The sequence below is a fragment of the Zootoca vivipara genome, chromosome 9 (genome assembly GCF_965207765.1).
Source record: "Zootoca vivipara chromosome 9, rZooViv2.hap1.1, whole genome shotgun sequence".
NCBI classification, from domain to species: Eukaryota; Metazoa; Chordata; class Lepidosauria; order Squamata; family Lacertidae; genus Zootoca; species Zootoca vivipara.
Window position 1 is genome coordinate 47029070 of NC_142592.1, and position 23704 is coordinate 47052773.

Here is a 23704-nt window from a genome sequence, read left to right on the forward strand (position 1 = left end):
ATTTATGTAGTGCATACACAAATGTTAGGATCAAAGTCTGGCTGTCACAGTTAGCATTCAGTAGTTCAATATGCTCAGTTTTAACAAATCAGATATAAACCTTCCAGCTTTATCTTGAGATAAACCCACTGTTGAAAAAATATCTCTGACCAGTGATTTGTAATTGGTGCTTACTAGCATTCATGGTTTGGGGATTTTGCATGTGTTTATAAAAATTTCATGTTGTTGATCTTTTATTAATAGTATTATATAAGATTTGTATATTTACAAAAAAAAATCATCAGATTTGTACTAAGGCTCTTCACAAGATTATAATATATGAAGGCACTCTCACAGCATATTTTATACGAATACAACACATCTCTCTTAGCCTGCTGCCTTTTCTCATCTTCTTTGTAGGGTACAAATTTGGACTGCCTTTTGCGGAGGTGGCCATTTTAGCTCCATAGCAAGAAAACAGCTCAGTTAAACTCTGGCTTTAAAAACATGGATCTGTTGTGACAGCTATAAAAACTAATGGTAGAGAGAGCCTTGAGATGATATATACACAGGGCAGGCTGATATATGCACAGGGCAGGCTGAGACTAGAAAAGCTCTCCTCTGTTGTGAGAGAACCAGCAAGTTGCTTTCCAACTGTTCCCATAGGCATTTTTATATCTCAGCTGATCCCTAATGCATCTTGCCAGGCCCTGCGTATTAAATACACCCGGCTTATTTTATTCAGATCAGTGCACTTCAAAGCCATATCTCCCTCAGTAGAGGAAGGCCCTGCTCTGTTATTGCCAGTCATTATGCCATGCAGCCTCCTGTCATTTGGTGAGGGACTAGACTTTTGCAAACACAGATAACATCATGTACCATCAGGCCATGGGATGGGGGAGAAATGTGATTCAATTTGCATTTAAAGGTGAATCCACCTAATTTGCACCTTCCAAAACAATACAAGAAATGAAACACAACCAGCCTTTGAAATCTGTACTTTTCTTTGTAAAAATGTGTACATTGGGGAAAACTTCATACAAACGTATAGGCCTATATTAGATGTGTACGGCGGCGGAGCTTCATGCTCCACCACTGGGGGCGCAGAGCAGGCGCGCTGCCCCCAGGGACGTGGCGCACGTTCTGGGGATGGGGCACGGCACGTGCTTTGGGGGCGGGACGTGCCACGCGCAGGGGCGGGATGCACGTTTTGGGGGCGGGGCGGGCAGCCGCGATGGCACCCCAGGGATCGTGCCACTCGGGGTGGCCCACCCCCACTGCCCCTATCTTCCTACGCCCCTGGAAGTGTACACTAAAATGCTGGTGCATTTTCACAAGAACCTTTTTATAAAAAAACAAACAAACCACTGATGCTGAGAAACTGAATTTAAGACAGGAAAAATGAGAAGATGAGAGAAGATGAGACTGATAGATTTGCCCAGAACTGGACTACAGAAAGGTGGGGGAGAGAAAGACACACAAAAGGACCCCATTATTTTCAGGGCTTCAAAAAGAAAAGAGCCAGACCACTCTCGTGGCATTATTCAGTAAAACTGTAGTTTTTATTTTTCTATCTGTGCACTTAGTTTGCACTGACGTCACCTGCCTTCATTTGAATCTTTGATAGAGGAGGAAGGCCTGCGATATTTATGCGCAGACTTAATGATGGCGGAGGAGTTTGTGTCAAGAATGTCCAAAGGCAGGCTTTCATTTGAAAGGCCTTTACTGCAGGGGAAGGGGGAAATAAGTAATATGTTGCACAGGAAGACTTTGAAGATGGAGATGGCTTCTGTAATTTCCAAGGATTAGCATTGGATTTATTTCCCCAGCATTGCAGGATTTTGCTGAGCTGCCTCTGGCTCCCCTGATAAGCAGGCATCACAAAAGGCCTTTGCAACCCATGGAGTTGCCACGATAAGACTCTGCCATGGTCAGGCGACAAGCCATGTGCTTGTTCCCATTGCCAGAAAGAATAGCATTGTGAAATTCAAAATTATAAATCACAGTTTTAATATCCAAAGGGTCTCTTTTTCAAACAAAGGGACATGATGTGCAACACCAGCACTGACAATCCTTTCCCATTTCAAGGTTGGGCTTCTGATGTCCCTTGCGGCATCTCTAGCGTGAACCGTAAACTATCAAGCTGTCATAGAAATATCATGGACAACTATGTATAGTCTCAGGGCTAGGGCTGCCCAACTGCTCCCACAAACATGTTGTACTCCATCAGCATTGTGCTTTTGTGGCCTGCCTGGCATTATAAAAACAGGAGTTGCCTTGTGTTCATGAATTGGTTATGGATAGGGATTCATTTGAATGAGCTGTGTTTTACTGTGGGTTTTTTTGGTGTTGTTGGTTTTTTTTACAGGTAAAACTATCTTGAGGAAAGCAAGTGTCCTCCTCCCCACTGTACAACTGGTGACAGAACATCTCTTCCAGCAAGGCAGCAAGAGCCCCAAAGGCTCTTTAGATTCTTCCGCTGTGTTGTTTTGTCTTACTTGGGTATTCGAGAAACAGCCACAATGAATTTCCTGCGAAGGCGCCTCTCAGATAGTAGTTTTGTGGCCAACTTGCCAAATGGTTACATGATGGACCTTCAGCGTCCCGATAATTCCACCAGCAATCCTGTTTCCCCAGCAACAGAGAGGAGGCAGCAGCCTGTACAGCAACCTGCTTCTGTTTCTTCTGGTACCAGTATCTTTAGTTCCATCTCCAGTGCCATGAAGCAGACCACGCAAGCAGCTGCAGGGCTCATGGAGCACACAGCAAGCCCTACCCCTGTAGTCCTGCAGAAACCCCAAATCCTCTTGGTAATTGACGATCTGCACACTGATTGGTAAGTAGCCATACTTTCTTACAGAGGCAGACAACTCAATGAATTCCAGATATTTGTTAGACTACAACTCCCATCATCCATGAGCACTGGCCATGGTATGGGATTGGGGTTTTTATTACTGCCAGGTGGTATATAAATGTTGTTAAATGAAATAGGATTGATTTCCCTTCTTTTCTGTAGCAGGGGTGGGGTCCAATACCACCTGCCGTTTTCTCTACTAACCTGCTTCTGTATGAATTTTATGCCTCCTGTAATGGCATCTGAAGGACGCTAGATGTCAGAATCTCATCACTGCTTCTCGTGAGGAAGTCTAGATAGAGCTGTACAATTCATGTATTATAGAAATATGACACTATAGTGTTCAGGATTCTGACTGGGGTTGGCAATGGTTGGAAGTAATTAGAGTACAGGGTGTATTTAGTGATTCAGCATTGCAAATTAAAACCTAAACTCACTTTTTCTCTCTTTATGGACCTCCGTGCCTGTTGCCACCCATGCAGATCTAATTCCACAGTCTTCTTTAGCCACAAGCAAGAAGTCATTGGCATTCCTGCTTGTGACTTTTAGTCCTGGAGAAAACTAAAGAATGGAATGCCCCCCATCTCTGGCTCCATTGTTTTTTTCTAGAGTAAACATTTCATCCATAGCTTTTCTTCATGGTTGATAGTCTTCCCAGAACATGCATACATTCACACATTTCAATAGCTTGTTGCATCCAGACCAGAAGTTTTGTCAACCTGTATCTGACAGCACAGAAAGAGTGATGTCAGAACCACATGTCTGGACCTGTCAATGTTCAGAGTTCCACTTCCTGGGGATCCCCCCCCCCAAAAAAACAACTTTATTTAAATAACAAGATATAAAGAGCCTTGGCTCCAGTGTACAGATATGGATATGCAGCAACGGGCTTTATTCCAAAAGTTGTGCTCATGTACCTGGTTCTGCCTGTGCACCAGTCAAATGCTCAGCTTTGAATAATCTAGAGTACAGGTTGTTGTTGTTTTCCAAGAGGGATACACAATCAAAGCTAGTCGGCATCGACAATGAAACTGAATCAATACATCCAGGGCCCAGCACTTCAACAGGAACTACACATGCATCTCCAGGGGCCTTGAGTAGCATATTCACAACAACCTGCTAGCCATGTGGTTGGTTCAGAAATGAATCAGCAGGAAGCATGACCAGATGAGCTTCTTTGCACATGTAAGTCATTTGCTCAAACTATTATCAGGTAATAATCTGTGATTGGACTGGAGGTCAACAGTCTCGAACTGTACAAATTTCCAGCCATTTCCCCATGCTTCTTTTGTATAAACAGAGCTGGAAGGCTCATCTGGTCCAACCCCCTGCTGATGTAGGAAGCCTGCTACTTATAGCATCCGATACTACTGCAACATCCCCATCATCAGAACATTTAAATGCATCCCCAATATGTGTGCCACTGCACCTCTTATCTCAGCCATATAGCTACTAATTAGATTCCAGGCCTTTTTGTAATCCCGTGCAACTAATTCCAAATGTCAGGAGACTTAGGCTCCACCTGCACTATACGTTTAAAGCAGTAGCATACTGCCTTAAAAGTCATGGCTTTTCCAAAAGAATCTTTGGAATTAGTTTGTTGGGGATGCAGTCCCCCGGATTCTTTGGGGGAAGCTGTGACTGTCTAGAGAAGTAAGATACTGCTTTAAATGTACAGTGCAGATGGAGCCTTTTCCTCCTCTTCTTCCTCCGACAGTATCCCATTGGGCTGTGTAGCAGCAAGCCACTTCTGAGATCCAAGGGATATTCAGAAGCAGTTTGTAATGAAACATGAAGCTGGTGGGCTGCCCTTGAATACAAATCACAACTACCCCTGGGTGCACATGAGTCCTTGGAAGTGATGTGATTGGTGCTTTAGTTTCAAGGCAGTTTGTGCTATGTGCCTGGTTGGAAATAGATTTGTGGCAGGGAGATTGTGGCACTCCTTAAATAAAGAATAACCTAGTTTTAGGAGCTCTGTGGCGTGCTTGGCTCAGGAAGAGGGATGCACCATGTGCCAGGAAAATGGGGACTTGGCTTGTGTGTATGCGTGTGATTCTGTTTGTTTAGGTAGAATTTTTGGAAAAGATCTTTTTCTGCTTGTGACAGAAAGAAGAGGGTGTTGGTTCATACTGCAGTGCGTACAGTCCGAGTGCACTTTTGGGTGACAGGTGGGGCAGCCTAGCCAGATTGTTCATTTAGTCTCCTCTTCCTGCTTGTCAAAACAAAGTAGTTTAACTACCTAGAAGGCTGGTGTATCCAGCTGATACTGCAGAAAATTCCTTGCTTTTCTCCCTCGGGGATGTGCATTTTTTTAAAACTGTTTAACTTCCAAAAGACACCTGTGGAAATGCAGAGTCCACAAACATGGGAAAGGATTGGCTGGTGGGTGGAGAGAAGACTATAGCAGTGTATTTATTCACAGTATGAGGACATGAGGAAACGGAGTGGCAGAACTCCATGTTACTGTAAGCCAGCCAAGTCTGAACACATGACCTCATCCAGGAGGAAAATGTCCCACCTCTGGCAACTTCCTTGCCCAAATCACTTCTAAGTAAAATCATGCTCCTGCTGGAGTGAATTTCTCAAATACAAAGTAGGGCTATATATTGTGAACCCTTTCAGCAGCAAGAAAAGGCTGTGCTCCTTCAGGTTTTTTTGGGGGGGAGGGGGGCAGGGAGAGAGAGCTGCCTCTGTTGATACCACATTTTGAGACACAATGTATTATAGAAAATCAGTATTTTGCATGCATTGATCAGTTACTCCACCAGTCTTCAAAACAAAAGCAGTGTTTTGTCTAAATGATGTTCAGATTATTCCACAGTCACCAGCTGACTTGCTTAATATTCCTCCACAACATAATGGCTTTCACATTGTATCATTTACAAATCAAAAGATTAAAATCAGTGGGACGAAAAAGTGCTTAACTTTGGCTGGATCATTCCCTTAGTTTATAATGTGGTTCCAGTGTGAGGTGCAATAACACTTTCTGCATGGTGGCCTGGTTTTCATGGAACACTAAATCAAACTATAGTTTTGCATGAATGAGTAAGTGTGTTGGTACACAGTGAAAAATCACAGCTGCTTCACTGTTCCCCAACTCCTGATGGTGCCATGCTATCAGAAGGTAAGCCACCTTGGGTAAAACATTTAATAGCTCCCTTAAGTTACCGTACTTTTAATAGTTAAAATCAGAAAATAGAAGCACTGAAATAAGTGTTGCAAAATTCCCATGGGTAAGGTAGGGGTGCTTATGCATCCTTAGGTTGCCTCTGAATTCCAGTGGAACCAAAATTCAAGGCAAATTTGGAGATTCTTGCTTAGGTATAACACCTAAAAAAGAATTTCCATTAAAGGGTGGTGGAGGGAAGGAGGGAGGATCTTCAAGCCCTATTGTGATGAAGAATACAAATGCCACCCCCCTCATTAGTCTTGGAAGGTTGCTAAAGGGTTAACAGCTACACATCCCACAGATCCACATTTTGATTGTTTTAAACAGAGGAGAGAGAAAACATGCAAACAAAACACATTTCCTTCCCACAATACTTACGTGCAAATTAGACTGAGCAGAGATGCAAAAATATCATGCAACACTTGGAGATTGAAGAATAATATGGCAGGTGAAATATCAGTGTTGGGGGAATCCTGAGCGATACCACATTACTGCATGATGCCTTGGAATCCTTGTAAATACTTAATGTGTACCAGTGTTCTCTGACCCACAAGATTCCAGCAGCAAGCAGCAACCCTTTCTGGACTTCCTTTGAAATAGTCAACAGGAAGACTTGGTTGTCTTGCCATTTTTCATACATAGTGGATTTGAGCTTCTTTTATACAATTAGCATCACTTACAAATAATGTTAACGTGGGGGAGAATTCAGACGTGAAATTCAATGCATGCTGTGGCTGGCCAGGCTTTATAAGCACGTCAGGAGCAGATTTAAAATAAAGCCAATTTAAGCCCCATGTGTGAAATGCCCTTAGTAGCTCATGCTCCCTTATTACAACATAAATAAAAACAAACTGGCTGCAATCCTGCACAGAGTGAGCTGTATGCAGGATTACAGCAAATGACAGCTGTACGGGGGGGGGGGGGGGTATGAATGAAAACCCTGGACGTCATCCAATTGTGGTGGAGAGTTCAGGTAAGGCTGTCAATGCAACGTGATAAATAACACTTCTCACATAACTGTGTAGTGTTTCACAGGTCTGCTGCTGCCACTTGTATTTATATTTTTGTAGTGTATACTTAAAGCACCTTGGGGATCCAGTCCTCCTGGCAGAAAGGTGACCAAGAAATTTGAAGGATTAGCATTGATGCAAAAATAGACATAAGGGGGTCTGGAAAATATTCACTCCTAGGTTATAAATACAGTCATGCGAGTCAAATTTGGTAGCCTTAATTACTTTAGCAGAGTCTCCTTAAATGTACTGTGTTTAACCCTATAGATTCTTGTTTGGAATGGCCCAGTGACATACTTTCCAACTTTTGACAGATGAAAATAGATACACTCATTTTACACTAAGCAAGCAATTGGTTTTATTTATTTCGTACATTAATATTTCTTATGTATATCATGGAACCCAAGTCAGTGTACTGTACATGGGGTTCTCAGGTGGTCTCCCTTCCAAGCACTGACCAGTTCCAGACCCATTTAGGTTCAGCGAAGGGGCTTTGCCGTGTGCCTTCAGCAGACAATGCCTAGATTCATAATGTATTATTAAGCAACGTGGCAGATGTTCTGCCCCAAGAATTCTAAAACACTATCTTCAAAAACAGAATTGGATCCAGACATAGGCATGTTCACAGTAAGCCCACTGACATGTCCCACTGATATTGCTGGGTCTCCTCTAAGTCTGAATTTCTTACAGTCTTACAGACCATTTTAACGTTGTTACTACAAATCAGCTCATTTGTTATTCTATCATACAACAAATCCTACTTCCTAAATCCACAAACAAACATTTGCAAAACACACGGTAAAGTAGCAAAATTGTACGAACAATACCAAATGAGTATTAAATCGAGCAAATAGGTCCCTGGGGTGAGATGTGGAGTTGGTTTCCATTAGTTATAAATTTAGTATGCTTCAACTTTTACACAGCTGGTGTGATCAAGAATGAAAGTTTAACACCATTATGTGCTTTAATATCTTTTTAGGACATATATTCAGGAGCACTTAAATATGGATTAGTTGCACATTAACTCTTCTAACCACAATGGCAACCTTGTTCAGAGAATCCATCTCCATGTAGTTAACATCACATGATGAGAGAGCAGGGCTGTGCTCAACATGCCCCACACCACAATACGGTGATGTTGCCCTCAGGTCCTGCAAGCAGGTTTCTCATTAGGGCAGGGGTGGGAAACCTCAGGCGCAGGGACTAAATGTGAACCCCAGACCTTTATTTCTAGCCCTTGGCACTCATGCCAATACACAACCCTCACTACCCTGATTTGTATCCCAAGTGGGGTTTTTTTCCTGGCTGGAGTGCTTGCCTAGCTGTAGGACCAAGATGGATGTGTGTGTGTTGAAACCAGTCTGCTGTAGAAAGGTGAATTGAACCTTCACTGTACTGTTTTTGGTGCCTGCTAAAAACATTTTTGTTTAACAAGCCTATCCAGACATGTAAAGCGGATATGTATTCTGACTTGCAATTTTATTTCAAAATGTGTATTTTAACTGCAGGTTTCTTTAAAAAAAATAATTAAATCATCTTTATTAACCGTTAGAAAACACAAAAACACAAAAACACCATAAATCATACAGAATCAACAAATCATAAAATCATACAAAACACAAACCATAAATACAAGAAAAGACAGTAAAAAAATAAAGAAAAAATAAAACATGCAATCAACTTCCAAGCATTTTAATGTACGTTCCCTACTGAAATACACAGTTTACCAAGCTTCTCCCTTCAATCATATCCTAACTCTTTCTATCCTGACATTTGTTTTTATCCGTAAACATCTTATGGGTCCTAATCTAGGCAAATCACCCACTTCGAGCTCATACCTTCTTTACAAAAATAATCTGTCACATAACTCCATTCTATCTTTAATTTTTGTTTGGGGACCTTCCTAATTGCCGCCGTCATCCTCGCCAGAGTCATATATTCTGCCAATTTAACGTGCCACTCATTTATCGATGGTATCTTATCTCCTTTCCAATTCTGGGCCAATAGCATTCTCGCCGCTGCACATGCATATAATAGAATATTTCTTCTATCTTTGGGAATAGCTTCTGGTATTAGGCTTAATAAGAAGATCTCTGGTTTCTATCCCCTATCTCCTCATCACATTTCCAACATTTATCCCTATCATTTTTATATATTTTTGCTAATTTTGCTGGTGTTAGATGCCATCTAAACACCAATTTCCACATATTTTCCCTTATAAATTTTACGGCCTGCATGGGGATATCTGCCCTTCACAATTTGTCTCACTGAGTGCTATATATTACCCTTCCTAGATCCTGTGCCCACCTAATCATTACATGTTTAACTTCTTCGTCTTTTAACTCCCATTAAAGAAGAAATTTAAAAACTTTTGACAAGGGTTTTGTAGTGTTTTCTATTATTAATTCCTGTATCTTAGATCTGTCCTCGGGGAATCCTATCATTTTGTGTTTATTAAAAATACTTTTCACCTGATGGTAATGAAGCCAGCTTAAACAATATTGTTCAATTTGTTGATATGCAGATTTCATTTATGTATTTATTTATTTATATGAATAACAAAAAAAATATTCAAATTTTAATGTATAGTTTCTATTTCATTCCATTGCAGATTTCATTTATGTATTTATTTATATAAATAACAAAAAAATATTCAAATTTTAATGTATAGTTTCTATTTCATATACTCCCCCTTACACATTCCTGCAACTAAGCAGTATACAAATTCTGATATATGAACAAATAAAATGCCCTCATGGAAGTGGCAGAGGAATGAGCATAGGGAGAGTAAATTTAACATATAAGCAGGACCAGGAGTGCATTCTCTTCCAACTACGGGAGTCATTGCTGGTGTTTGCTCCAGACTCTTTGCCAGAGGCGTAGCAAGCCCAGGTGGTACCTGGTGTGGAATTTTTTTTTGTCACACACCCCCACGCGGCTCTGGCTCTGGTTCTGGTGAAAAGTGAAAAACATGAATTGCAAAGAAAACCTAGAGCTTACAGAACAAAACCGACTTCAGATATGAAATCAGCATTGAAAGAACATATAAGAACAGTTGAAAAATCTCATGCAACAGAAAATAAAAAAAATTGTTCCCCGGAGCACACCGCCCCCATCGCCCCCCCCCCCTTGCTACACCACTGTGTCTTTGCCTGTTGTTTAAAAGACCAAGGGTGTATATGCCTGTTTTTGAGAAATGGGGAACATAAAATGATGTCAAAATGAAACCAAACACTTAAGATAAAACATTATTGAGAAGATCAATTGCCTGTGGTTCTGCCTTTCTCTTGAACCACCAGAGAGGTATTGTTATAGAAGCCAAAATGGCATAGGCCTGCTTCTGACAGGCCAGAAACGTGACAATGGTTCATAGGTGACTGGAGAAAAGTCTGTGATTACTTAGAACAAGGATAGCCAACATGGTGCCCTTCAGGTGTTGTTAGACTCCCATCATCCCTGACCATTTGGGAATGCTGGCTTGGACTGCACAGTGTTGACTACACCTGGTCACCTGTTGACTGCACCAACCATCTGGAAGACACCATGTTGGGTACCACAGGCTTGCAGGAAGGCTTAAAAGAAGGCTTGAATATCTTATAATGAAGTGTTTGCAGTTGCAGATGGCATAGCTCCAGGAAATGAGCTGCTTTAGCTGTGGCAGTGCAAGGCATTCTGTGTACCCTTTACAACTAAAGTGGATTTATAGGACTGAACACCTGCTAAAATGGTTCATGGATGTCAGCCATAATGAGAAAACAGGTACAGTTGTAGAGGAAACACGGCAAGGTTTGCTGGGACCCATGAGTGAACCTGGGCTGACCGTCAGGAAACATGGTCTGATTTATGGATCTCATGTGGCTTTCAAGTTAACCTGTTCCCAAAGTTCATATGGATGGTTTCCATTGAAAACAAGCCTGTAATAAGCATTTCCATGCTGTGCAACAAATGGATACCCTCTTGCGTGTATCTCTGGCATGCTGTCTGGCCTTAGTAACAGGGGACAGCCCAACAATGCACTAATTTGAATAATGTATAAAGTAATGTTATACAAAAGCCCTTAAGGAGCATCTGGGAGGGTGGCAGTCAACCTTTTGTGGCTGGGAGGAATATGGCTCTGCAGAAAGGCGGGGGTGGGGGGAGCAAGGTGGGTAGACCCAAGAGGTCAGGCCCTGGAAAAATATAGAGGAAAAAGATCAATTGTAATACTAGTTTATTTACTGATATGCTTCCTCTTCAGGGATTGTTATTATCTTTGGCGGCCCCTCATGAAACAGGATAGATACCGTAACTACAAACATGTTTCCCCTCCACTGAAAGAACTATTACAGCCAAAAACAATCAGCCCTGAGTACAGATATTGTAAATGCGTGCTGCCTTTTTTATGCCCATCCATTTACAAAGAATCAATTTCGAAAAATCACTTTGTGATTGCAAAATATGGCATGGACTTACTCATGCTTAGAGACCCATTGCTAACTTAAGTCCCACTGATTTCCACAGGACCCCTCTAAGCCTGACTAAGACTGAATTCTACATAGGGATGTGGGGGAGTCGATTCAGTTTGCAAAGAACGTACAGAAATGGATTATATTAGGAGGAAAGGTTTGCAAAAATATGTATATTGGTCAAAACTGCATACAAAATATGTTTACTAGGAGAAAGTTGCATTTTCATGAGGATTTTTATTTAGTCAGCTTTTTGCAGAAAGGTGAATTTCTGAATTTAAGATTGGGACAATGAGAAACTTGGAGAACAGATACGGACAGATTGGCCCATCCCTACTTCTGAATAAACATAGTTAGGATTGTACTTTAGTCTGGACCAACCACTATGTCTGAATTGGCTCAAAAGTTGAGGCTCAAGTTTTTCAACATCAAGGAAAAAACAGCAGCACAAAAAAGCTGTCAAAAGCATCATTTATATCTATTTAACTCTCTCTCTCTTTCTTGTTTTCTCCATAGGTCTAAATATTTTCAAGGGAAGAAGGTGAATGGGGAATTTGAAATCCGAGTGGAACAGGTTAGTGGGCAACAAAAATCTGTCAAAAATTGGCTCAGGCACGTAACTCAGTACTTGTTTTGCAGGTGCCTGAGCATTCCAGCTAGGAGGCAGTTGAAATTAAGGAAGCATTTTGAGTTGGCTTACATCAGATTTAATTTGGTTTTCTGTTAGGGTAGTTTATTCATCAAGGCCTTGAGTGTTTTTCCAGGTGCCTGCTGAATCACGCTACAGATTTTCATACTTTGCTTGCTGATAGGTGAAAACATGGGAGAAAGTTGTTTTTTTTAGAAAAGCAAAAATAGTAGAATATTTTAGAAGAAAACGTCTGAACAATTTAACACTTCTGCAAACAACATCACTTCCCACCTATTTTCTTGTCAGAGTGTATTAAATATTAATGCAAAGGTGCATCCACAGACACCTTTTCAAGACACCCCAGAACAATTCTCAAATGTATTAACATGTTTGCCTTCTTAATTCTTATAACATTTCAGTTCCCCCTTAACACATTCTGATTTCCTACTAAGGCCTGCTTTGTGCGGAAGGCACAGAAGGACAAATAGTGTTTCCCCCCTGCAAGTTATTGGCTTTGGAAAAGAAGGCCTTCAGCACTGGTTCTTCTTTTCCATCACCTTCTGTAAAAGCTCTCACACCACACGCTATGGCTAGCTTTCGATCTGTTGCTTCTGCTTCTTTCCTGACACGCCAGATTTCACACTTGGCGTGAAAAAAGGTCAGGCTTTCTTTTGGGTTATCTGCTTGGAAAATATACAATTTCTTCCTTGCTCTGTCTTTTTTTTTTCTCCTAAACTCCCTGCAGTTTTCCAAATGGTATAAACCATTCGCCACCACACCCTTGTACACCTTGTTTATTTGCAAGTTGAAACACAACAGCACGTTAACTTGAGGACTGTGCCATTCCCCTACCACTATGTAACCCCTCTGCATCTCCCACTTCCATTCACATTTCCTTGATTTCTTGGAAAGGTTTCTAGGCAGGTAGGCATGAGCCTGATTCCTCTCACTTTACAAATCAACTGGTGCTTTCAATACAGAGAAACCAGATGTGTGTAAGTATGGTTTTGTGGTTTTAGTGCTAGTCACCATCTGTGTGCCTGGGAGGAGGCAGAGTCCAATAGATCCCCTACTACCTTTGTAACCCATGAAAATCCTTAATAAAAATAATTATAAAAACAAATGTTGTTGGGCTTCAGCTTCCATCAGCACTAGCCAGCACAACCAGTGCTAAAGGATTATGGGAGTTGTAGTCCACCAACATCTTCACCGCCACTGATTCTTCATCTCTGATTCAGATCAAACACTTGGGTAAAAATATAATGAACAACAATTGCTTCAGCCCAGTTCCCTCACTTGCTTACATTCTCGCCAATAGCAAATACTGTAACAATGTAAAGACACTTTCCTGACTAAATCTACTTGAATGTTTCCAAATAGGCATTTAGGTCCAAGTCAGATGGTGTCCTCTCGGGATTTGGTTCTGGCCACTCTTAAATCCGCCTTCATTTACAATTACAGTAATCCTAATCCAGGGTTATAAATCATGTTTCATTAATGTACCATAAAACGTTTACATTTGCCAAACGAATCACTACTAATTAAATATGCTGCTACCTAGTAGAAATCTTGTTAAGACAAACATTCCATTTGAAAGTGTAATCCAGGAACAGGTCAGTTTTATTTCATGTGTTTTCTGCTGTTATATAATAATCTCATTTATTTTTATTTTTCCACTCTAGGCAGAGTTTTCAGAACTGAACTTGGCTTCATATGTAGGCGCTGGCTGTATGGTGGACATGCAAGTCATAAGGAATGGCACCAAAGTGGTCAGGTGACTGAAATTAACTTTCCCCCCTTACAATTACAGTGGTACCTCTACTTACGAATTTAATGTGTTCCGAACACACATTTGCAAGTCGAAAAAAATTGTAAGTCGAAGCAACCCTATCTAAAAATTCGTAAGTAGAAAAAATCCTATCTAAACCGCATCCAAGATGGCGGACGGAGCTCCATTTGTAAGTAGAAAAATTCGTAAGTAGAGTTATTTGTAAGTAGAGGTACCACTGTAATCTCAATCTTGTTGCTGTTTTAAAAAACCAATCTGGGTGGGATTCACCTAATAAACCACACCAGTGGAAGGACTTCTGTTTGTGTAACAGAGCTTCCGCCGTCCCTCTACACACCTTCCATGACCCATGGAGCATTTGTAATAGTCCAACACTGAATTCCACCCCCTGTGTTTCTGTTACTATCTGGGTTGGATAATTATGAGCAACCTGTTATGGGCTGACCAGCCTGATGGAATGTGAAGTTTATTCAAAGTCAGGACTGCAGGAAAGCAAGGGCTGATTTGGTTTGTTTATTTGTTAATTGATGAAAGGGATTCTTTTGGAAGCAGTTTTTCATAGTAATCCGGATCTTGGAAAAGCGGAGCAGTGTTACTTTGGAGTGTGTCCATACTGCTAGAAAATTCTATCCACAAGTATCCAAAATACATTGCCTTCTTACCTTAGCCCACCCCATTCTCATTCCCTGGGTCAAGAAAATGTATAAGGGCATTTTATGGCCATTCGTTTTATGAACCAGTATTTTAAAAGGATTCTTGCAAAATGTAACCACTTCCATGCTATATGATCTCAAGTGCCTGCTTTAAGAAAGCATGTGTTTCAACAGTGGATCACATGCCTCGCTTGCAAAGGTCTCAGGTTCAAACCCTGACATTTCCAGGTAGGGCTTTTGCACCTCTCTGAAACCATGACTGCCAGGCCAGTCACTGTAAGCAGAACTGAGCAAGATTGACTGCTGGTCCAACTTGGTATAAAGTTTCAGTCTCTGTGATTCTAGCAGGATAACAATTAATTTTTATACAACACAAAATGCAAATGCAAGCATCTGTATGTGAGCAAACTCTCTGGGAATGTGCAGGGGAAGAAGAGGTTGTGGGTGTTGATGGGGAGTTGGGACCATGAATGATGTTCACAAGACACAATTCTATTCAAATTACAGGAGTCTACACCACAATTTTGATTAGCATGAAAGCAATTTCCTCAGGGTTGTGCCTGCTTTTCACAGGCATGCATTGTAATGCAACGAGAATGGGAAAAACATAGCAAAGGGAAAGTACATGTGGATGAATTTTGTGTTACGGTACACCCAGGGACACAGAGCAACTATTCTTTTTCTGAGAAACAAAAATTTATTGATGTCTGGGTGTGTACAGCAATGCTAGCTGCTGAACTCATTTCATTTTTCTCAGTCTGGATACAGTTGTCTTTTTTTTCTTGTCTGAATTCCTAGACCCTTAGCTGAGAGGGGGGTGGGTAAAAATTTGTAATCGTCCTACTCAACTCATCCCTTACATTACTTCTTATTATTCTTATTATTAAAATTTGTATATCACCCTTCATCCGTAGATCTCAGGGTGGTTCATAACATAAAAATATAAGATTAAAACACAAAAATCACAATAAAAACAAGAACAAAAAACCCACAAACCAATAACCTCCCACTTCACATCTCCTTGTACCCTCTGGGGTTATTTTATTTTCTCCATCCTGAACAAGTGATAAACCTCCTCACAGCAATTACGAAGGGCTGTATACAACTTTCTCTGTCTGACAGCACATGGGGTGTGTGATGTGTGTGTTGTGGAGCGTAGCAGCCCAATCCAGAATCCAAAATGTAACCCAGTTCAGACCCATCGGACTCACTGAGGTAGGAAAAGTTGGAACTTCAATTACTTCACCTTAGTAGTGTTGTGGATCTGGCTGTTAATGAGCGCGTAGGTGTGCTCAGGATGACATTCTTGCATATGTGGCCTAAGGCATGCGTTTTGACATATATCTGCTCTGACATACTGCTGCAAACACTCAGCATTTGTTCAACACATGTGCCAGTTTGGCCCTTGGGAAACGCAGCACAGCCGTCTTGTGTTACCACCCTTGGAGTAATTTAGAAGAAACTGGGTGGGGGAGTGAAAAAAGATTCACACGCTTTCCAGTGTCAGCAGTGAAAGCATGCTTTTAATGGGTCTGTTGGAAAGGATCCCTAATTTATCCTCCTCTATAACTTCATTCAGAAAAAAAAGAAAGCATTCCCATAGTCTTCAAATTAATCTGTGCGGAGGCAGGAAACAGATTTCCGTCCAGTGTTCCAGACTGAGCTCCTACCTCCAGAGTCCTAGGCAAGTCAAGAGCAGGCAGGCATCTATCATACCTTACATAATACATGTTCTGTTTTTACATCTATTAGGTTGATGCCCGTTTTTTGGGGGGGGGGTATGGGCTGAAGCTGCCCACATGTGTAGACACTTGGAATGGAAAATGACCTGAAAACACTGCCCTTCACACAACCCCCCTTTTAAACCTTTTTGTAAAAAAAATAAACTTGTACCTATCAGCCAAAAGATAGAAACACTGAATTCGATATTGTGGTATTATTATTTCAGGCCAAAAATATAGTATGAGCAGTGTCAGATTTACTTATAAGCTAAACAAGCTATAGCTTAGGGCCCCACTCTCTTGGGGGCCCCCAAAAAAATTAAAGGGAAAAAAACTGGATGTACATTTCCAAGATATAAGATAAAAAAAATAAAAAAATAAAATAAAATAAAACCTACATACAGCAACAGTGTTTTGTGTTGTGTACGCTCCTATGATGTAATGGGCCCCACCTGCTAGCCTGCTCCTTAAAATATCACTAGTTTGCTCATCTATATATATATAAATGTAAAAAGGGCATGTTTGTGTGTCTCCGAAACCGCTGGACCGATTGTGTTCAAATTTTGAGACATGCCAATATGTGAGTGATTGTATGCACTTTGCAAAGGCAGATGTCACACCTGTGGCAGGTAAAGCAGCTAAAACCCAGTGTTTCCAAACACAAAACTCAGGCAGCCGGGGATGCTGGGAGCACAGGAGAGGATGCAAAACAGCGCCCTCTAGCGATGGCTACACTGGTCCTGCACCTAGGAAAGCTTCCCTCTCCACAGCATCTTAGCTCGCCTTTGCAGACTGGGCTGACTGGAGGTGGGGGCTCGCCTGGGTGGAGGATGGGGGGAGGTGGGGGTGGGATAGGTCATGGGTCAGGACAGGGTGGGGGGAGTCACAGGGATGTGCCTGTGTAAACAGAACACGCGTAAAACATTTCAACAAAATGAAGGGGGACTCTGAAGGTGAGGGGAGTCTGAAGGGGGACTCTGAGGCTCCATTTAACAGACTGAGCCACAGCAACGCGTGGTCGGGCCAGCTAGTTTGCTCATAAATTACCATATGGCATATATTCAACACAAAAAACAGCGGCAATTTGTTGTTGACAAAGGACAGCTGGACATATAAAGGGCCCCATTACCTTCAGTAGCTTAGGGCCTCATCAAACCTAAATCCGGTCCTGAGTATGAGGATTTGATAAAGTTCTGCCGGTGATCTCTTGGTTAATTTATTCCTTGCACAACAGTGAGTTAACCTGTGTTTATAGGTTAGCAGCTGACTTCAGTACCCTTTTAGCTAAATCTCTGTTGCGGTGGGGACCATTTAGTATAATGCATTTAGTATGATAAACCCCAGATATACCAGAATGGATATTTGTTGTTTAGTCGTTTAGTCATGTCCGACTCTTCGTGACCCCATGGACCATAGCACGCCAGGCACTCCTGTCTTGCACTGCCTCCCGCAGTTTGGTCAAACTCATGTTCGTAGCTTCGAGAACACTGACCAACCATCTTGTCCTCTGACGTCCCCTTCTCCTAGTGCCCTCAATCTTTCCCAACATCAGGGTCTTTTCCAAGGATTCTTCTCTTCTCATGAGGTGGCCAAAGTATTGGAGCCTCAGCTTCACGATCTGTCCTTCCAGGGAGCACTCAGGGCTGATTTCCTTCAGAATGGATAGGTTTGATCTTCTTGCAGTCCATGGTACTCTCAAGAGTCTCCTCCAGCACCATAATTCAAAGAATGGATATACCACAATGATTGATCTAGAGAACCACCTATGGGGCTCTATAGCCTTTTTCAATCGGGGTACAGATAATGGGAACCAAGATACAGATCAAACACAAGAATAGTAGTCATTGTAGATCAATATATCTTAGTGGTAGCTTAGTGTAGAAGGTCCCAGGTTCAATCCTTGGCATCTTCAGGTAGTGGTGGGAGAGACCTCCACCTGAAACCTGGAGAACTACTGTCAATCAGTGTAAATAATGCTGAGCTAGATGGACCAGTGGCCTGGCTTGGTATAAAGAACCAAGTTTTCCTGCCTGATCAAGAGGAGATAACAAAAGCCGAGAGGGCAATGAGTCAAGCCCCGGAGAAGAGCAAATCCCCTAAAGCGATTGTTAGTGCCAGGAGGGAGTGGTTTAATGCTGTGGTCTCTGTCTGTATTTCAATGCTTTTGTATAAATGCATTCATTCTTACCATGGTGGTTGGCTAAAATTCCCCTGTCAGTCAGAACTATGGAGAGGTCAAGAGTTGTCCTGTTTCCTTGGTATGAATCTATTCATCCTTTAATTAAAAGTGACTTTCCTATCGATTCTGGTTGGCCAGTCCTAGTGTGTAATGTTGACATGGTTGTGACCTGTTGCACAGGAATTCCAGATTATCTGTGGCCTGAATATACACGGCCTTATGACAACTTCATGATGTTTTAAAAAATTATTCATTGCTAGGCTTTCTACCACACCTTCCTGACAAGAAAATGTACTCATGGCAGCTCACAAGATTATTAGAACAATAAGACAAGAAAACGCAACAGTAATACATAAATAGTGGTAGTTAAAACAATTCTTGAAACAGTCCACATTAATAAAATACATGGAATAAGACCGTATTCACTGCCTTCTCTTCCTCTGCACACTGGGGAAACCTGCTATATTAAAGGAAGTTACCTTCCTTTTTCATGGCATATGTCTATATTTCCAACAGGGCTGTGTGTATAAAAACAGAAAACAATTCCACATTTTGCACAGTGTTAGCCCAGATTGCATTACTCTGTACTGAAAGACACTATAGAGCTTTTGTGATGGAAGTGACTGAAATAGAGAGGGGAGGAGCAGAAGACACTCTCTGGCTGCCATTGGCTGAACTGCTTATAATATCCTAGAAGGAACAGAGCAAATTGGAGCCATAAGGAAGGAGGGGTGGTGTGTGGGAAGGGAGAGAAATATGACCCTAGGGTGGGCAGAAGGCAGAATAGGATCTACTTGTAGATCTTTGAGTGATTTAAGGTGGATCAGCAAGGATTTTGCATTCCCATTTAACACAATTGCCCCCAGTTGTATTGCTGAAATCAAGAAGGTATCCTTTTGATTGCACATTCATTGTGATTTGTGCTCGTGATGCCATTGGAGCGGACATACGCACTGCAGTCCCACTTTCATTACTGTTTGTTCCTGCAAAAGTTTTAAGGCGCTCACAGTGCTTGAATTCCAAATAATGCACATCCTGTGACTTCCTGTGAAAATCCTGTAGCAAATATTCCAGTTTATTATTGTCACATTTTGTTGCATTATATGCCGCTCCATCATTGTGCACTTTGGATGCATTATAACACCTATGGGTAGCAATCATGTAGTAGCACTGGGGAAGCATCGCAGAATAAATAATGAAGCGGAATGGATCATCTACAAACACACTATTATTCTGTCGATTGCATGTTGCAGAAGACACCTGCCATAAAACACCAGCCCAAAGGGGGAGGGAGGAGGTAACTAGGAGTGCATTTTTGGGTGGAAGGCTTGTGGGCTTCACCCCAAATAGTTACACAAAACAAATTCCTGGGCTCAGCATTCTTTCATTCTAAGTGTATGTGATGTGCAACTGGCTCTAGTTGGTGGATCTTGGGGCTCTACTAAAACAAAGTAGATCCTGCAACCCTGAAGTCATCTCAACCCTGCGTGGAAGCATAAATCAGTAGCTTGGTGAGAAGGCAGCAGGCCAAGGGAAACAGGAGATGGCGTAGGTTTGAAAAGGAGGGATGGGTTAACTCAGGGGAATGAGGGAATGAGACAAAAGCCGGAACAAAGATGGAAGAGATGAGAGTTGCATGTGGCCTGAAGTTAAAGAAGTGAGGAAGGGAAAAATGTAGATGTTGATTTCAAATGACCAGTTTTGTAGTAGTAGTAATAATAATAATAATAATAATAATTATTATTATTATTATTATTATTATTATACCCCGCCCATCTGGCTGGGCTTCCCCAGCCACTCTGAGCGGCTTCCAACAAGATTTTAAAATACAGTAATTCATCAAACATTAAAAGCTTCCCTAAATAGGGCTGCCTTCAGATGTCTTCTAAAAGTCTGGTAGTTGTTGTTCTCTTTGACATCTGGTAGGAGGGCATTCCACAGGGCGGGTGCCATAACTGAGAAGGCCCTCTGCCTGGTTCCCTGTAACTTGGCTTCTCGCAGCGAGGGAACCACCAGAAGGCCCTTGGCACTGGACCTCAGTGTCCGGGTAGAACGATGGGGGTGGAGACGCTCCTTCAGATATACTGGACCGAGGCCATTTAGGGCTTTAAAGGTCAGCACCAACACCTTCAATTGTGCTCAGAAACGTACTGGGAGCCAATGTAGGTCTTTCAAGACCGATGTTATGTGGTCGTGGCGGCCGCTCCCAGTCACCAGGTCTAAGTCTATGAGTTGGGCCAGACTTATTCAGGGACAGCCCCATGGAGGCATGCTTTCCATGAAGTCCCAAGCGGCCCCTTGTAAGGTCGTGTCGGTGTGGATGTTAAAATCCCCTAGGACAACCAAACTAGGTGTCTCCAGGAGAAGCAGCTCGGGCAGGGAATCCTTGGTGCAGCAGGGAGGTCGGTACACCAAAAGGAATCCTGTACTGCCCCTATTGCCCAACTTCCAGAACATGCACTCCGAGAACTGGGTCTTCCCAATAGGACGCCTGGTGCAAGCTAATAACTTCCTAAAAATCACTGCAACCCCCCCTCCCCGCCCACTAGGTCTGGGTTGCTGTGCGTAAGAGAAACCTGGTGGCCAAGCAGCGGCAAGGACAGGCCCATCTGCTTCATCCAACCAAGTCTCTGTTACACATGCCAGGTCGAGTCCTCTATCCATGATCAAGTCATGGATGGCAGTGGTTTTATGGATCATTGACCTGGCATTGCACAGCAGCACCTTCAGGTTGTGTGGGTATCCTTTGCTGATTCCAGTATCCGTCCGGTCAAGACCAGACCTGGAGGCAGGGATAGTCCTCAGACAACGACTAAGCCTGCCTCCTCGGTAATGACGTAGTCTGGTCTTAGGATAACTCCTCCTCCTACTGAGATCGGTTGTCCCAGTGCATCCCCCCCCCTGTGGAACCTGCCCCAGCCATTTTGTTGGCTGGGACCCACTCCCAGGCAGCCCTGACCCCTCCCCTTAAAATCAAATTAAAACCTATACAAAAAACAAACAAACGAAATAAAACAATAAAACCCAAAAACAGTAAAAGTTACAACGACACCAAAATTAAACAACTTCCCACACCCAACTAAACATCCATCCCACCCCACACACCCGAGACCTCCTTGGAGCCTTATAAACTGTGGTGGAGTATGGGGCCCACCCCCAGGCCGAAGATGGAAAATGGGCTTCAGGGGGAGCGGTCCTTCCCAATACTCACAGGCAGAGCAGCAGCAGCCTGTAATGTCCAAATCAGAAACCATGGTTTGTTTTGCTCAAACATATCATGGCCGGAAGCCAAGACTAAACCTGGAACAAAACATGCCACAATCCCAGGTTCAGACATAGCACTAAAACAGGGATTATTATTTGCAGCTCCTGCTTACACTAGGGAGGATTGAACCTGGAGGTACCTGTGCATTTACAATAAATCATTAACTATGTCCTGCCATCATGCAGTAGCAGGAAAAGATAAGAGGGCCTGTTCTGATGACTATAGAATGCAGGTAGGTTCATGTGGGAACATACGATCTTTCATTTATCCAAGTCCCAAACTGTTTGGGGGCTTTAAATGGCATCACCAACACCTTGAGGCAGGAAACAAATTAGGTGCCAATGTAACTGAAGTATTGCTTGTCAGAAGACCAGGATTTCTTCAGCAGCCTCACATCTATATTGCACCTGACAATGATGACAATTGGTAGTGTACAAATACCTTTACCCATCTTGAAATGTTCTTTTCTGGATAAATATGAGTGCTATATTGCTAGTCATGACACAGCAGCCATTGCATTCCATGTTAAAACTCTTACTTGACAATAGGGTGGCTCATGGGATGTGGCTATAAGCATCCCAGACAGATTGATATATATAAGGTCTAGAAATTATGCCGTTATACAAATTACTTTGACTTAATCTGTCACCATCACCATGATTTCTTTAAAAAGTGGCAGGAGGGGGGGATAGAAACTTCTCTCTATTTCTCAGCCTTTTGCCGTCTCTTCTCCAGTTGCTGCTATTAAACAGCTGCTTGGGGCAGGGAGGGGGGGTATTCTCATTGTGGGTTTGCTTATCTTCTGGATGAATAATGTCCCTCTTTAACTCCTCAGCAGCTGGCGTCCAGCCTATGTGTGAGAAAGATGCTGACAGTTATTGGGAAAACATTTGGAGTGGAGGCAGCTGCCAGAAAATAAAAATAAAAAATACTGTTAGCAGACAAGGGCAGGGAAAGATTGGGGGTATTAATACCTTCCAAAGTTCTTTCACATCCCATATTCCTTATCTGAAGGAGTTATCGCTCACCAAGACCCAGGTTTCTGATAGTTAAATCACAGGAAAGATGAAAGCCCTATTTAAATTTGTTTTGTTTTTGGTCATGTATCATTCTTATCTTAATTTGCCTCCTTTCATCATGACCTTTTATTGAGTCTAGTTTTAAAGGGGGGGAAACAAAGGTTAGCATTTGAGGGTCTGATTCTACTCTGTTGTTCACATATGGAACTCCAGATGACTTTCACTTGATCCTGGGAAACAATCCACTTTCCAAGCCCCCTTTCCCCTTCTGGTTCATTTTTAGTCACACACACCCCTTTCCAAATAACATCTGAACTTTATCCTGAGATATAACTGTGAAAAGTTGTTATACAGATCTACATAAAATCCAGTACCAAATTGCGGGAGGCAGTGCAAGACAGGAGTGCCTGGCGTGCTATGGTCCATGGGGTCACGAAGAGTTGGACGCGACTAAACGACTAAACAACAACAAAACATAAAATCCACTATGGATTTGGTTCAAATCCTTGTCCAGTCGTGAAGCTAACTTTGTGACTTGGCTTGCATCTCTCAGCCTAACTTACATTGTTGTGGAGGTAAAATGAGAGTGTCTTATGTATGCTACCTTGATATATAAGGGAGCGGGTGGCACTGTGGTCTAAACCACTGAGCCTCTTGGGCGTGCCTATTGTAAGGTCGGCAACTTGAATCTGTGCGCCGGGGTGAGCTCCCGTTGCTCTGTCCCAGATCCTGCCAGCCTAGCAGTTCAAAAGCACACCAGTGCAATTAGATAAATAGGTACCGCTGCAGTGGGAAGGTAAACGGCATTTCCATGTGTTCTGGCTTCTGTCACGGTCCTTCATGCGCCAGAAGCTGTTTAGTCATGCTGGCCACATGACCCAGAAAGTTGTCTGTGGACAAACGCCGGCTCCCTTGGCCTGAAAGCAATATGAGTGCCGCAACCCCATAGTCGCCTTTGACTGGACTTAACCATCCAGGGGTCCTTTA

General features: G+C 42.4%; 1 protein-coding gene across 1 annotated transcript in view; it reads left to right on the plus strand.

Annotated features, from left to right (window-relative positions):
• The first annotated feature begins 2353 nt into the window (after positions 1-2353).
• SYN3 (synapsin III) overlaps positions 2354-23704 on the plus strand; it is a 176181-nt gene continuing 154830 nt past the window's right edge. Inside the window, exons 1-3 of the mRNA XM_035128441.3 lie at positions 2354-2815; positions 11977-12034; positions 13774-13865. Coding sequence (XP_034984332.3) covers positions 2502-2815; positions 11977-12034; positions 13774-13865 — 464 coding nt within the window. The 5' untranslated portion in view covers positions 2354-2501. The remainder of the gene's footprint in view (positions 2816-11976; positions 12035-13773; positions 13866-23704) is intronic.